The sequence below is a fragment of the Mus musculus genome, chromosome 2, assembly GCF_000001635.26.
Source record: "Mus musculus strain C57BL/6J chromosome 2, GRCm38.p6 C57BL/6J".
Classification (NCBI taxonomy): Eukaryota; Metazoa; Chordata; class Mammalia; order Rodentia; family Muridae; genus Mus; species Mus musculus.
Genome location: NC_000068.7, coordinates 135,930,730 through 135,946,564, shown reverse-complemented (window position 1 = coordinate 135,946,564; position 15,835 = coordinate 135,930,730). Strand labels below are relative to the sequence as shown.

The 15,835-nt window shown below is 42.4% G+C and overlaps 1 protein-coding gene across 24 annotated transcripts in view; it reads right to left on the bottom strand.

The window, feature by feature from the left end:
• The window catches only part of Plcb4 (phospholipase C, beta 4), a 356,000-nt gene that overhangs the window by 68,038 nt on the left and 272,127 nt on the right, over positions 1-15,835 (bottom strand). For 20 of the 24 annotated variants that reach the window (XM_030248529.1, XM_011239359.3, XM_030248537.1 and 17 more), the window contains 4 exons: positions 14,263-14,316; positions 8,224-8,305; positions 7,255-7,355; positions 6,561-6,618 (listed from right to left, as the gene is read on the bottom strand). In XM_030248529.1, the coding sequence (XP_030104389.1) occupies positions 6,561-6,618; positions 7,255-7,355; positions 8,224-8,305; positions 14,263-14,316 (295 nt within the window). Of the gene's footprint in view, positions 1-3,161; positions 3,245-4,377; positions 5,388-6,560; positions 6,619-7,254; positions 7,356-8,223; positions 8,306-14,262; positions 14,317-15,835 lie in introns of those variants that run through there. The other 4 variants (NM_001355156.1, XM_030248556.1, XM_006498950.3 and 1 more) reach the window with 4 other exon arrangements.

Sequence of the window (15,835 nt, the reverse complement as noted above, 5' to 3'; positions counted from 1 at the left end):
GACAGAATAAGTAAATAGTTTTTAATCTGTCTTTTGCTAACAATGAGAGGTTCTTGAATACCCTGCAAACTTAATTTTCTTGAGTCCAGTGTTTTCCAAAAAATTATGGTTGTAATAATGAAAATTAATAAGCACATAACACTTATAAGTGTATATTATATTTTTTAAAAACCTTGAAATTAAAAAGCAATGGTGCAGAACATCTTCACTCTAAAGCTGAACACACTTTACTCTAGGACTCCAAGTGCAGTGTATGGAAGAAGGCTCTGGCAGAAGCTGCTGACAGCAACCTTTCCTAACCAGCACACAAGATGTTTCTTGTGTTACAGGAGCAACACATTTCTTTCACCCCAACTTCCTAGAATTGTGAGAAACCCAATCACTATTTAAGTGTGTGTGTGTGTGTGTGTGTATGTGTGTGTGTGTGTGTATGAGCACATGTGCATGGTATGCACCTACATGTATGTGCCTGCACAGGTGTGTGTACCTGCATGTGTGTGTGCATGTATGTGTGTGCTTGCATGTATGTGCCTGCACAGGTGTGTGTGCTTGTGTTTGTGTGTGTATGTGTGTGTGTGTGTATGTTCATATGCTCACATGTCATGGCACATGTCTGGAAATAGAGGGTCCACTATACTTCCTTATACTTCAGAGAATGACAGGATTGCATTGTGTCCATGATTATCCCTCAAAGGAGTAAAAACAAACTTTTGTGGAAGAATGACAATTAGCAGATATGAGCAAGAATTGCTCAACAAATAGTATTTTGGCAACAACTCTTTACCCAGATGCATGCACAGACTTTGCAATATTATTAGGAAGACACTTAGAAGCAGCTGTTACAGGTTCGGAAAGGAGGACTATGTACAGGACAACACCTTCAGCCCATGGAACACTTGGTCTTAACTGCTAAAACAAAGATGTGTCTAGACGTCTCCTTGTCCTGTTTAGTTAGGGGTGTTAAAGGGATGAAATCTTTTGACAGACTATCAAGAAGAAGCATGCTTCTTTTGTAATAACAAAAAATTATTGATTAAGCTATGTATATGTTGGAAACTATTATACTAACAACAGCAGGCCTTGGTTCTGGAGAGAATGCTGCTGAGTTCTGCAGAGAAAGAGAGACTGATGTGATCAGGAGGCTGCCAGGCAAGTGAAGACATGCTGCACCCTTGAAGGAGCTGCACCATGCGGCACGCTCCAGTATTCAGGGGGATAAGAACCCACCCTGGGGTGAGAAGAATCATTTAAACACATTCAAAGAAATAGAACCTCAACCACTCGCTAGAAATCATTCTTTCCTCATAAACAATAGCACTAAAGAAGACCGATAAGGGATGGCTAGGGTTCTTTCACACCCCGGCATGGTTGCACACAGAGCTATCCTCTCTATCTTTCCTAGGAAAATTAGGTCATAATCACTGTTGAGCGTTTGGACCTTAAGAGAAATGATGGAGCAAATCCATGTGGGAGGTAAAATGGGAATATAGCCACGAGAGAGAAAATATATGGCAACGGGGAAAAAGGAAGGGAATTCAGACATATCTGGGTGTTTTATACACAGGGGAACATACAAACATGGCGCTACTTAAAATATTCTCTGTGCCTGGCACCAGCAGCATTCTGATCATGTGGGTGATTTTAAAGAATGTAGCCTCTGGGGGCTTCTCCTCAGATCTACTGACACTGATTCGTGGGTGAAACCAGGCCTTATTTGGGGTAGAGGAGGGCTAGTATGCTTTCCAGGTGATCCTATCTTGTTCATTTTAAGCAGCACTGCTCTAAGATAGGAGGTGTGTCTCAATGGATAGAGTGTTTGCCCAGCCCTGTGGGCTTAATCTCCAGTACTGCACTGATCAGCTGTGGTGATACTTGTCTGTAATTGCAGCACTTGGAAAGCAGAGGCAGGAGGATCGGGAGTTGAAGGGCATCCTATGCTATGTAGTGAGTTGGAGAACAGCCAATATGAGACCCTGTCTCAAAAAATAAAAGGAAAGAAAGAACGGAACCAAAAAGCATTGCTTTAACCTGTAACCACATGCATTTTAATACACTTGTATATCCATGACAACAAAAGCAAAAAACAAACCAAACTAAAACAAAATATCCCAAATACTTAAGTTCTGCAAGGTAGGACTAATCATTTGACCTGTGTACCTAATAAAGCTTTATCCATTAAAATGTCATTAGAGGACATCATACTCATTAGACCATCCATATAGCAGACTGGATAGCCAGGGAACACAGCACATATCAGTATTTGCTACCTAATGGATACAGTCTTAGCAAAAGAGCTTTAAGTGCAGACAAAAATAAAACTCCATTTCGACCTGCTCAGCCAAATAATAGAATCTTTTCTTTCCCCCAAATTTTCACATTTTAAAAGGCAACATAGCATGGTCCCTCTGAATAACTGAGAGGCAGGGAAACAAATGGTAAGGTTTTCATCACTGCATCAGAGTAAGGACCAATGCTGCATATATTACATCAAATCATATATCATATCATATCTATCGTATCATATCATATCATATCATATTCAGAGTAACATTATATGCAGAGGAGTTCTAGTTAGAAACAAGCACAGTGAGGCCCTGTTCTTCACAGCTCTGAGATAACATCAGCTTCCAGTCAGATAAACAACATGCCCAGGATTTTCACTTCCTGGTACCCAGTGCTTTGCAAAATGAGGTTCTAAATAGCTGTTAAGAGTAGGTCACAGAAAACTGTGCCCAGGTAAATGAGATCTATTAGGGACAGTCTCCACACCTCTGTCCTTAGCCTCACTGAGAAAAGGTGTCAACTGACCTTATTACAAGTGCACTGGGAAGGATAGATGATGATATAATAGAACGATATACAATATAAATGATATCATTTCAAAAATTATATAAAAGGTGAAAATAAAAATCAGCAAGGATTGGTTCACTCATAGAATGAAATACCCTCCCCTCTTTCTCTCTCTTCTCCCTTTTCATAAAAAAATAAAGATATCATAAAGAGAAAGAGATTTGGGGTGCTTTCTTACCTATTTCCAACTATAAAAATGGAAAATGGAAAAATCAGCTTTAGTGCTATGGTGATCAGATGATGTGGTGATGTGTGTGAGGGCGTAGGTAACCAGAGGTAAGAAAACAAAGCTTTGTTTTTATTGCTCTCACCATAGGAGGCCCATTCCCTCTTCCTCATTTTGCTTGTTTCACGCTCTCTACACAGCCCTCCGTTCTACAAGCCCTTAGCTGTTCTGTGAGACAAGTGAAACAGAAATGGAGGTGATACTAAAATCAATGTATCTCATTAGCAACCGGGAAAAGAATATGAAACCAACTGATCCCAGAGATGGCGACTAGTCCTGGGAATTACAACTGAGCTTCGAGGAGAACCCAACCCTGGCAGCTCCCAGCATGTGCTTCCACTGGCTCTTCTTGACTCCAGCCTGTTAGTTCATGATGTGGGCAAGAAAGATTCCCTTTGGCCACTGTACAGAACCCAGAGGCAGAGTGATAGGAGAAGTTTAGATGTGAGTAGTGAACTTGGCTGACTAAATTCTTTATGGGGAATACCGTAATGTATGTATGTATGTATGTATGTATGTATGTATATGTATGTATGCATGTATGTAGGCATGCATGATGCTCAGCTTCTCTCCCACTCAAATAAGCACCTCAAAGAAGAATCCTGTTAGCTTAGACAGTGCTGCATAAACCTCCATGTGCACACATTACCTGGACCACCTTGTTAAGGGACAACTACCAACTCAGTGTGTGTGCATTGTTAGTGGACTACTAGGAGATGCTAATGATACCTGTCTGGGGAATCAGACTGCGGCATTCTATGAGCAAGAGGCCCTGGAAAGCAGATGAGAAATGAATCCAAAGCTATCACTGACAGAGGAGGGGGCACATAAGGTACTCGGCAACCAAGTAAAGGACTGAATCTTTCCCTCCCTCCTGTCTCTTGAAGGTAGGAGATGAGTATACTAAACAGAAATTTACAAAGAAGGAACAAGACTTCAGGCTGCAAGATGGTAGGAGCCATTGTGTCACTGGTTAATGGGAAGGAGATTTCTTTTTCCCCAGTCAATTCTAGCCTATTGACCTTGTTGTATCTGCACCTATTGATTTTTGCTGTTGCTATAACTGGTTCTCTAGTTGACTGAATGGGTTTCCAAGCTGACTGTTTCTGTCATCGAGGTATAACAATCTGCTCTAAATTCTGCGTATATGGAGGCCAGGGCCTCCTTTCAGGTGGGCCTCACTTACTCTTGTCTTTCTGCATGAGGCTGAGTCCCAGGCAGCAGTGAAACTGCCTACTAAGGCTACAAGGCTGAGATACTTAGAAAATGTCGAGGTCTAATTATTTTTTAGGGTCACAGACCTTCATGTTCCACTCCCTCTTGATTTCCTGATGAGCCCTGTGTCCTTGCGTTACAAGACGTGAATCTGCCCTGCCAAACGCTGTCTTGACTCTGGAGACGTTAACAAGATAAAAGTAGAACTGCACATAGAATGTGCAAGAAGCTGGCAAGGGGTGGGGACGAGGGACTGCTGTTGGGAGAAGAAAGAGGTCTTTGGAGACGATGCTATGATTGAAATCCCACGGCATAAACTTAAAAGGCATATACTACAATCTGCAGAAATCTAGAAACATGTCCATTCCATCAGTCTCATCCACACAGTCAAAGTATCTCCTTGCTTGCTGAAGCTACATGGGAGGAAATATGAAGAACACAGGTATGGCTGTCCACTGGACCAGTGATGGGGAAAGACCTGCCTCATAATGAAGAATATGGATGGCAGAGCCAGAATGGTATGTTTCCTTTAAATTGTCCAATTAAAAATAAAAGCTTATAGGGTTTACAAATAAAAAAACTAAATTCTTTCAATATTATAAAATTTATTATTAGGCAGACAAAGGAAAACCATCTGTGAGAGGAAATGAAGCCTGCAGGAGCCTGCAAGAGCAGCACCTGTCCTTGGGACTTCAGAACTGGTCCTGGACTACAACGCAAAATACAGTCAGAAAGCACGAGCTTCTATCTAGGAAGATGGCTGGCTTAGGAAGGGATGATGAACTGATGGCATGGTAAAGTTTTCTCCTCTGTCCCAAAGCATCTTCCACCTCCTCGGAAGCTGGGTTCCTGCTGGTCCCCCCACTTGAAAGGAAAAACAGGCAACAGAGAAAGAAGGGGAGGAGGCAGAGGGTTAAGGAAAGAGAGTGAGAAATGTGCCAAGTATGTGGATAAGATCTGGGTAAAGATTGTGTACAAACACAGCGTTCGATGCCCAAGGTGCAGTGAACCGGAAAGACTTAAAACAGCTTTGAGTAAAATCAAAACAGTACTGCCCTGAACGGATCCCCTGGGGGGTGGAGGCATCTGTGTGCATATATGGACCCCCTCTGTTTCTTGTCTCAGTGCATTTATGTTCGGGGTAACAGTTCCTGGTGTGTAGCCTCATACACTGGAAGCAGGTGAGCCTGCAGAAATCATGAAGAGGAGTCCTTTGAAAAAGATGTCATTTGTTCCTGTAAGGCGGCAAGTCAGGGACTGCCCATTCTTTCCTCTAAGGCACTAGGTGGTGTCTAACGTGATGCTAACTTCCCTGTCTCTTGGCTAGGGATTGAACTCTTGTATGCTATGTATGTCCTACCACACCGAGAGGCCTCTCAACCTCTCCTACCACCTTTCTCTTTAGATCCCCTAGTTAGAACTTAAATGCTTTCCAGACAAGACTGTACTGTCTACTCCATAGTTAAACTTTTCTAACTACTTATGTGTTTCAGGGGAAAGGTGAATTTCTTTTTTCAGACAAAAAAAAAAGAGCCTCTGTGGGTTTTGCGAAAATGTATTTTTTGCACATGAGAAGAAAAGTCTCGTTTTAGTTATAATAATGAAAGTTTCGACCTTTACCTGTTCTGAAATATCTTCCTTGTTCTTAAGCAAACGCTGCTAGCCAGTTTTAGTTGCTAAATGAATCGTGGTCTAAATTCAGCTCTGAGCTTGTTTTGAAAATAATACATAAAATTTTAACCTGCAATCTAGTTGGCCTAACACTATAGTTTTATCTAGGGGCTCAAGTGTCAAATATTCAATTTAAACCTATGTATTTTTCTTACATGCAATCTATTAAAAGGCAAAAAAAAAAAAAATACAGGTTTCCAGGTCATGCAAAGGTATGAGAAAAGTTAGCAATGGAGAATCCAAATTTAGTGTCACAAACTCAATCCATTCTCTGTTCACGAGATCAACAGAATCAAACTATCTTAAAAACCATCTTGCAATATCAGACACATTCAACTGAATAAATACATCACAAATTTCACACGTACACACAGAACCACAGCGTGAGACCAACAGGAGGTGTGCAAAGCCAGCCTGGAGGAAGCACATGGACGCACAGACAGGAGCTGATTTTTGCACCTGGTCAAGCCACCATGGAAAGATCAGCAGGTCAGAAGCCGAGCCAGGAAAGGGTGCGTGAGGCCAGCATGCAGTGAGGACACGGGGGAGGCAAGCCACTGCACACAGACTGATGGAGTTAATGTATGAAAAAGCTTACTTCGTTTAGAAAGCTCACTAATTGGTCTACCGTTAAATAATCAGTTTTGTCTCCATTGCTGAAAAGAAATGTATTAGAAAAAGTAAGTTTTTGAATATGATGTACAGTAGGTACGATTTACATGTTGACATTTGTTGATAATTCTAAACTCCTTTTCTAACCCTGAATTCTTAGAGTAGTCAGAGACTGTAGTGGAGGGGGGGGAGGGGTGGGTGCGAGGAACTCAAGGACAATGATAGCGGAAAGATAACATTCCCACGAGGTCACAGAAAGTGACTGCTCTATGCAATTCTTTAGCATTATCAAGAGACATTCCTCCAAAAACAACATGTAAGTCATCCATTTGAAATAACTGGAATGAATGAACTTCTCAACAGCATTCCGAACCAAATCTAGTTAGTTCACATACTGGGTTAATACCTAAAGGAGCAGGTTAAAATTGTAGGTCGTTAGTAAAGCCAATGCAGGGGTGGGGGAGGGGGATGTTCCAAGTGCTGTAATTAATCTATGTCAAGTTTTCTAAAAAACTCACAATGGGCTTCTACGCCAATAAATTAAGGGGTGAAAAATGTAACCCTGACTAGGCCTAACGCTAGCAACATATATTTAAACATTACAGCAAAAAAAATGTTTCAAATTTTACAGGGACAAAATAACAAGTACTATATGACACTTTCTCATAACTAGAACTTACATTTTTTTAAAAAGATCTTCTATATCTGTCCGAGGACAAATCTTTTGTGTCAGTTCATAGAACTTTTCATAAGTAAATGCAGCAGGTTCAATTTCATCATTCTGTGGAGAATAAAAGAACGACAGGCATTTAAAAAACAAACAAACATCTTTCTCCTGGGAGACTTGAGATGGACATTTAGGACAACCACAGCATGTGAAGTTAGGCTTCCCTGGTTGTCACCATGGAATGGGTGATACATGGGACACTTGGTGATACCTGCCTGCAGCACAGCTTTCTCTGGGAAACCCCTCATTGACCAAGTACACAGACATTTTTCTATCTCTCCTTGAGGAAGGAAAGGAAGTGCTCCTATAGAGGATATGGGATAATCAGGCCGAATATTTAAGTACATTTATTTTGTGAATATTTAGAGGATCACAAGGGATCCTCTAAAGGTACTGGAACAACCAATAATTTACCCATCACACTGCAATGCAATTTACAAACAAGACTTTTAAACAGAGTCAGAGGCGTAAGTCTTGCTTGCAGTGTAAAAACTAATTTTAATGACTTGAATACGAAGTGTCATGAGTATAAATGTGTGGGAGGGAGAGGAATCCTTCACGAAATTGTGCAAGGCTTTCTGGAGAAACTGAATTTCTTAGTCAATAATTCATGCTGCTGCTCTGCTTGGTAAGGCAGCACGGCTGGGTGTTCTAAACAGGTTCCATAAACTGTACAGAGGACAGCTGCCCGTCCTTTCTTTTTCTTAGCTTAATAAAGTTGACAAAGATCAGTTTGAAGTGAACTAGCTGGATTTTAAAACACTTCTCAAGTGATTGACGAACGGAAAGAAAGAAAGTGATCTGCCCTCCGTGTGACTGACAAACTGAGGTCAGCTTAACCGTCACCTGGCTTAGCACATATGCCTGCACAGACAACCAACCATGAAAACAGATTCAGAAATGTGTTTAAGTTAGTCAATACCTTTCCACTGGGAAGACCTAGTTCCTTGAGGGCTTGAAAGATCACCTTTTCTGTTTTCCCTGATGCGAAGGTTCTAGTGATACTGGCGCAGAAGAGAAAGAAAGAAAAAACAAACCGAGTTAGTGCTCATCTTGCTTTCTCTGACGCAGCAATACAAAATACCTTAGGGATACAATGGGTTCAGGGGAAGGAAAAGAATAAAGCTACCTTGTGTTTGATGGGGCTTTTCAATTCCCAAGCTTCCCTCTGCTTACCAGGGTCAACTCTGTCACTGATGAGACTCAATTCTAACATAAGAGGTCCCATTATGTGCTTGTGACCAAGTGGGTGTTGGACAAATGTAATGATACATTCGAATCCTAAGAGACGGTGTTCTTAAGAAAAAGTTACGTGGCTGGTGGTGCAGTGGTTCTACAGGTGTCTGTGAGTGAGGCCCACACTTAAGGAAAACAGTAGTAGCCCTGTAGATGCCAGATTGGCTAGGCCTGTGACTCGTCTTCTGGCTTGCATGGTTCCACAGTGACTCAGTACAAGACATATTTTAACTGTTTTCATCTAAGCACGCTTGAGACACCCTGCCATGCTAGCTAGCTAAAAGTCTGGGACTTTACTGTAAACGTGATGGGGGAAGGACCCAGTTAGTTACTTCATCAGAAACTTGGTACTTCCTAGGACATGGTATTTCTCAATAGCTTTTTAACTAGGTAGTATAGGGAGCATGGATGCTAGTCAAGTTTGTAATGCCTTAATGGTCAAACTTCCTTATGTAAAAGAAAGAGAGACATCCCCCACCCCATGATAAATGTGTGGAAGATACTTAGAATGAAAATTACTGAGTGGGAGAGATCAGAGGATATTTGGTATCCAGACAGCATGCACATGGCTCTCAGCCTTGCTTTGTCTACGCAGGTGGCTTTATGCACTCCCTGGTTAGAAGCCCTGGTTGTGAGTTCCTATGATTATTGAAAGGCTGAACTCCGATGGGGGTGGGTAGACTTGACTTGAAGACTAGGGTGACTTTCACCTGTGAAGTGTGGCTTTTCAATGGAGCTTTAGCATCTCGCACGCTACCTTCACATATGCCTCAGCATTTCTGTTCAGTCAATGTAAGCACCAACAGCCAGTTTCTCTTGGTGAGTGTGAGGAGCTGCAGGATACAGCTTAGCAAAACAGACTTGAGCTGCAGGATCCAGCTTATCAAAATAGACCCGGAGGAAGGAGATTTACATAAACACATTATGATGCGTCCATTTAAACCATTATTGTTTTATAGTCAGTCCATGAAGATGCCAGGAAGCATAATCAAGTGTTCTTGAGACGGTTCTACTTATGGATAAGTGAGCCCGACAGCGGCGCCTAGGTGTGTAGTCAGACTAAGTACATGGATAATGGGATTCTAGAATAGAAGGTGTTATGACTATATTTTCTCAAGTCTTTAGAGTCCAGTTCAACTTTTAAACACTGACTTGGGGTAGATGCCATTTAGCAATTTCAATGTAAGGACAAATGGCAGTGTGTCTTTCTTGACAAAATGATGCAATGAGGAAATACATGTGGTGCCACAGCAAAGTTAAGAACCTGTCATCAGGAGGAAAAACTCTCCACAGCAATGACTCAAGGCTGATGGGTTAGACAGGCCTGGTTCTAACATGAAAACTAATCACCATGGCCACGAACGAGGCAGCAGGTATGGAGCCTGAGCCATCCTCCTATATCAGAACCAAGGCACCATGGGAAGTGAGGCAAGGAAGGAAGGCGTGTGGTGAGCGCTGGGCTGTGTGCCAAGAAACAGGATGAAGAACAAGAAGATCAGGGAGCAAGGAGATGGGGGAGAGAGGTGCTGACTTCTCAGACATGAGTAGGGTTCGGCAGCACAGCCTCAAGGCACATTTGCTCATTGTACGTAAAAAGAGAAGAACCTCAGAATGGAAAATAGCCACAAGGGCATTTATCAGACTATTTCCCTGGAGTAATGTCTGTTTCCTTTGCTCCAGACACCTTTCCAAATCATTACTGAGTCTGAAAAATTCATCTACTGTGATATGGAGGCTAGAGAGGGAATATGCATTCTTTGGTTTCCACAACGGTGCACTTTAACCAGCATTCCGAGAGCAGTGTGCTGATAAAGGGACTGTGACATTATTATAACCTCTATATAAGTGGTTTTCAACTTTCCTAATGATGTGACCCTTTAATACAGTTCCTCATGCTGTGGTGAACCCCCACCATAAAGTCATTTTTGATGCTACTTCATAACTGGAATTTTGCTACAGTTATAAATCATAATATAAAGTTTTTTAGAGATGGAGGTTTGCTAAAGGGTTGCAACACAAAGGTTAAGAACCATATATAATAAGCCCTATATAATAATATATATAACAAGCCCTATATAATAATATAATAATATAATTATATATATATATATATATATATATATATATATATATATATATATATAAAATTCTGTGGCCAAAGGCATCTGCTTAATGCTTTAAGGTACAAGGTGCTAAGTGAGGTTTCACTTTTGTTTTTGTTTTTTGAGACAGGGTCTACAGCCTAGAACCCTACAACCTTGCTGTTCTGGGGTTTTGAGTGTGTACAATCAAACCTGGATTTATGGAAACCAAGGACTTGGATACACTAGGCAATCTCTCTACCAACTAAGCTACACTCCAAGTTTCTCAATGAGATTTTATTCATTCAAAACAAACTGTCACTCCTTCCCTTAAAGAAATGTACAAAAGCAAGCACACTGAAGTTGTACTCAGTCTTATCACAGAGCTGGCTAAATACTGTATCCCACGCTACCCTGCAAACGACTAGAGAATATGAGTCTAGAATGCAAGGGAGTTCATCTTTTTGCCCATAACTGTTCTTCAATGTTTCTGAGAGTTTTGAACACCGACTGCTGACACAGTCACAGGAGACTCCTAAAGTGAAGGACCAGGGTACCACCCTTTGTAGGGTCCTGCAGCTTCAGGACCTGAATAGATAGATGGGTCATGCAGACCAGGTTGCCAGTATTATTATACAGAGGCTCTTGGTCTCCACTTTAGTAGCCTCTCCAGTTACTGCTCAAAGCCATTCAGATCTCCATCACCCAACTCTCTAGCTCTAGGTAGTACTCCATGTTACAGGGAATGTGAGACAGACAAGTTACTTTCAGAGAATGGTCTAAGTGGGAGGATGAACTGCAGCAAGCTGGTGAATTTGAGGGAAAGGCGGAATGTGTAAGATCATATAGATAAAGAAAGAGAGAAGAGGGAGGGAAGGAGTGAGGCTGCCTTCATCAATCATTCCTGCAATTTCCTGGGTATTATATTTAGGTTTAACGTTTAAGAGCAGAAGCCTTTCACAAGTTACGCAATGACTATGAAGCTGGATCCCCTTTTAACACAATGTGCACTATATTAATAGTTTCCATTTTAAACCCCTAAAATGTTGGTGAAAAAATGACATTTTTAAAAGTGTTTACCCTTCACATCCATTAAAACATTCAGAACAATTTCTACCTAACTCTTGGCAGACTATCTACCGGGAGAGTTATTCCCCTTTTGTTGGCTTGGCATCAATACTACAGCAATTCTAACAAGCTGCCCCATGTCACAGATGTCTTGTGTTAAGGACCTATTAATAATGGCATGCACGCACACACAAAACCCATGTCAATGGCAAAATATCTAGAGCATTTCAAGCACAGTTGTAATGATTTTGTATGTGAACATGCTATATGGGGACCCACAGAACCTCAACAGGCCTCCAACCCTGAGGGATGATAGCACGGTGGGTGGAAGGCAGGCTACTGAAACCAGAACTACTGGCTAGAAGCACTTGGATCATAATCTTGTATCCCACTCGGTCCACTTTCCAAATCTTATGGAAAAAAAAATGAAGCATAATGCACAGAGTTCCCCCTCTGCACTGCCGTATGTACCCTCTGTTCCCCACACCAACAAATGTACTCTGAGTCTGGGCACACACTGTCTCTATGACAAGGATGGTTTGGATACATTGAAATAATTGCCTTGCTCCTGCTCAAGTGAAGGGAGGTTTTCAATTAGTTAAGGATCCTTCTGAAATGTCTTTCATAAAAACTACCAGTCAGGACACACACAGGGTTTTGGGTGTTTTTGTTTTTTTATAAACTTCTATACTATACTTAAACCTGACTTGTTAGAAAAAAATATTATTGAAAACCTCCGCTCACTTGAGCAGTAACGAGGCAGCAAAGAACCCTACATGCGGAGTTTTTAAAAGTCACAACAACTGCCTGCGATCTTTAACCTGGTCGATAATCATGAAAGGTTGAATAAAAAGGGACACTGCACAGGGTCATCCTCATGCCATCAGTGTAGTCCAGTTTCTCATTAATAAGAATCCTAGACATGTCACCTGGGTACTTAGGTTCAGGATCCCCATGATCTATGGAATGGACCAAAATGATGGTGTCTAGGATGATTCTGTCCTGTGTGACAATGTGAGTGGGGGTATGGGGACATTTGCACAGGGGCACAGATTAGTAGCTTGGTGTAGAATGGAGTATGTGAGCAGAGAAGTAGGATAAGAAACCTGGAAAGGGCCAGGAGTAACCTGAATGCCTCGGCTAAATGGCATCCATGCATTCAAATGATCTGCACTTGTGACTTGTTTGTCTTGTGCGCTAAAGGTAGGTCAGTCTAGGACAGCTCTCTTCTATATTTTGGTGTTTTGCAAGTCTGTGTCTTTACTGAAGTTCATCTCCAGAGACAACATCAACATGGAATTGAGTTGAGAAACCTGGGCAAAGGGGCTTGGTATACAGGGAGTCTGCATTTGCTTCAGGTTAAGGGCACATAACGTCTGGCTTCATGTGGACAGATGATGTCCTGAGTCTGAGCCAAGCTTCTTTGATGTCTGTGAATGCATACACAAACATCAAACAATATGATTCTGGAGAGTTTCGTCAAGAATTCCCATAGCTACCCTCACAAGTCCTTCCAGCTACACACAGACCAGTAGCAAACCCTAAACTGTGAAAGGAAGTGAGAAGCAGAGAAGATGTGTGAGGACTCCTCCCAGGGTGAACCATGTCAGGACTATTAAAGAGCACATGGGAAGAATCCGTCTGGCTTATGCCTTCTTCCCTTTGGGTTCCATATGCCTTTTGTTCTCTGTCATTGTTAACGCTAGGAGGTGAGGGATGAAATTCCTCTGATATGGAATCTAACTGAACTTCACCGTGCTGGTATTAGGGGCCTCTGGGAGGTGGTTTTATGGTGAGGGGTGGGGAGCTCTTGGGAATAGGATTATAAAAATGTCCTTGAGACGGTTCTCTAGCCCTCTAACCTCTCATGAGGGCACAACTGGAAGAAAGCAGTCTGCAGTCTGTAAGGCCCGTGACGGCACTCTGTTCATGCATTCTCAGCTTCCCCAACTGTGAGAAATGAACTTCTCTCATGTTCAGTCAATGTAAGCACCCACAACCAGCTTCTCTTGGTGAGTGTGAGAAGGAGCCAAACACTATGCAGCATATTGCAGCAGCAGCTGAATTTAGGGAAAGCTCCACCTTCTCGGGGGACTGCATAAGCAGCAACCTTGAATGGGGAAGTGCTGGCCAGAGGCATAGACCTGCCAGAAGATCAGTGTACTGGGGTCCAGCTCGAAAGGAGGGAGGTAGTTGTTGCTCAGGTAAAGGGGCTGGAGGGGGGAAGACACAATATAAATCATGAAAGCCAGGTGATTCACTGATGAAAATCTAGTGCTACAATTTTCAGACATTTTTTTCAGACATTCTTTACCACAGCAATGCATCCTATTCTGAGGGAGGTACAACTTTACTTCCATGGGTGATTTTTACGAAATAGCAGAGTCTAGACTTCTGGAAATATCTTGAAGGCAAGGATCATATGTGATTATGTCATAGCCGGGTGGGCCTTTGACTTGGTGTGGCAGGGAGGATCTTTGGTTCAGTGTGGCAGCCTGGGCATTTGGTTTGGTCTGGAAGGCTCTGTTTGGCTTGATGCGGTGAAGGTGACACAGAGAATCACGTGTCTCACTTACCTCCTCACTGGGATTTTACCAGTTGTGTTGGTCAGAAAGGCCAGTTTCATCCAGCTGGAAAACAAGAGCAACACAGCCTCAGAACCCACCAGCAGATCCACCAGCACCTGCTCCAGATCACCGAGAACCCCAGAGAAAAGCTTCTTCAGACAGAACACCTATTCTAACAGCCCCATCATTACGGGATGAATTTAGGGCCCTCAGATTTTAATATGCCCAGTAACATTTGATTTTAAGACGAGTAACCTACTATTTTAATGTGTCCTGGTAACATTTACTACATATTTACAGTAAAATAGCTACAGCTGAAATTCAAATTTAACCGAGAGGCCTATGTTTTAAAATCTGATACCATTAGGGGAATTAGAACTTGGATATTTGCACTGAGCAAAACATGGCACCTGTCCATGGTTGTGTTGGTTTTGCTCTTCTGAAAACACTCAGGTGGCAAGAAATGCAGCTTAGGCTAAGGCCAAAGGGGATTCACTACTCCCGGCTTCCAAGGTTTGGATGGAGAATGAGTGGAAGCCCGCCTTCATTTTCAATCCCCAGTGAGGGTCTCAGAATGTTGGGTAACTCTGCCTTCCCCAGGGTCTCAGGACGTGAGGAGCTTCAATGCCTCAGAACACTCCAGAACACACTGGAATCAAGATTGTTCTCAGCTAATGAGTCTTATTCCTACTACTTCTAGGCACTAACAGTCTAACAACTTACAAATTATCATGGCTTTGGGAAAGTTTCTATCTTAAGTTCCAGAAGCACAATGGGACAAAAGGAGCGAAGGAGGCAGAATGGGCAGGGAGCTGGCTTAAGCAAACTTGTGTTTCAAGTGGTCTTTACATGCCCTCATACAATATATTCCACCCTTGGTAGCACATGGGCTGGCTCTGCTACCCTATTGGAATTTGTCATGGCAACAGGAGTATAATCTCCCAGGCATGGAGGCTTCGATTTAGTAGAGACGCATCCTCTGGACAAGTAAGCAGGTCTGCACCCCTGCTAAGCAGCCTGTGGGTGGGTAAACAGTGGCTCCATTGCCCAAAGATCTGGTGTCTGCATATTGGCCATTCAAGTATAAGTAGGATCCCTTGAAGCTACCAGCACCCAAAGTCACAGTGTGCAACATTCACAAGGTTATCTCTGAGAAAGAGAACGCAATGACTCTGAGGAAGGAAGTGTTGCTGCACAGCAAATAGGAATCTACAAGCCTTCATAACTTCCTTCCACCGAGGATGCCAGACACTGGGTGAGGTGCTTTCTGATTTCATCCATATGGTAATCTGGTTCACAAATGGGGACTAAGTGGCTAAAGATTTGCCCAATGTGGCAAAGCTGGGGTTTACAACCTAGAGTTCATATAGTTAAGTACCTGCTGACTACTCAGGAAGTGCCTAAGGACTGGCCTGTTGGCCCACTGAGCAGGGTGAAGAATCACTGGATCGCTCTCTTGGTGCTAGGGCCTCATTTTCAGACGTGGAAGTTTATCTCCACAAGGTTATTTGCATCTTCATCATATTCTTATCTTGGTACCTCATAGCTATGTGCCATTTGTTGTCACTACGAAGCCACAGAC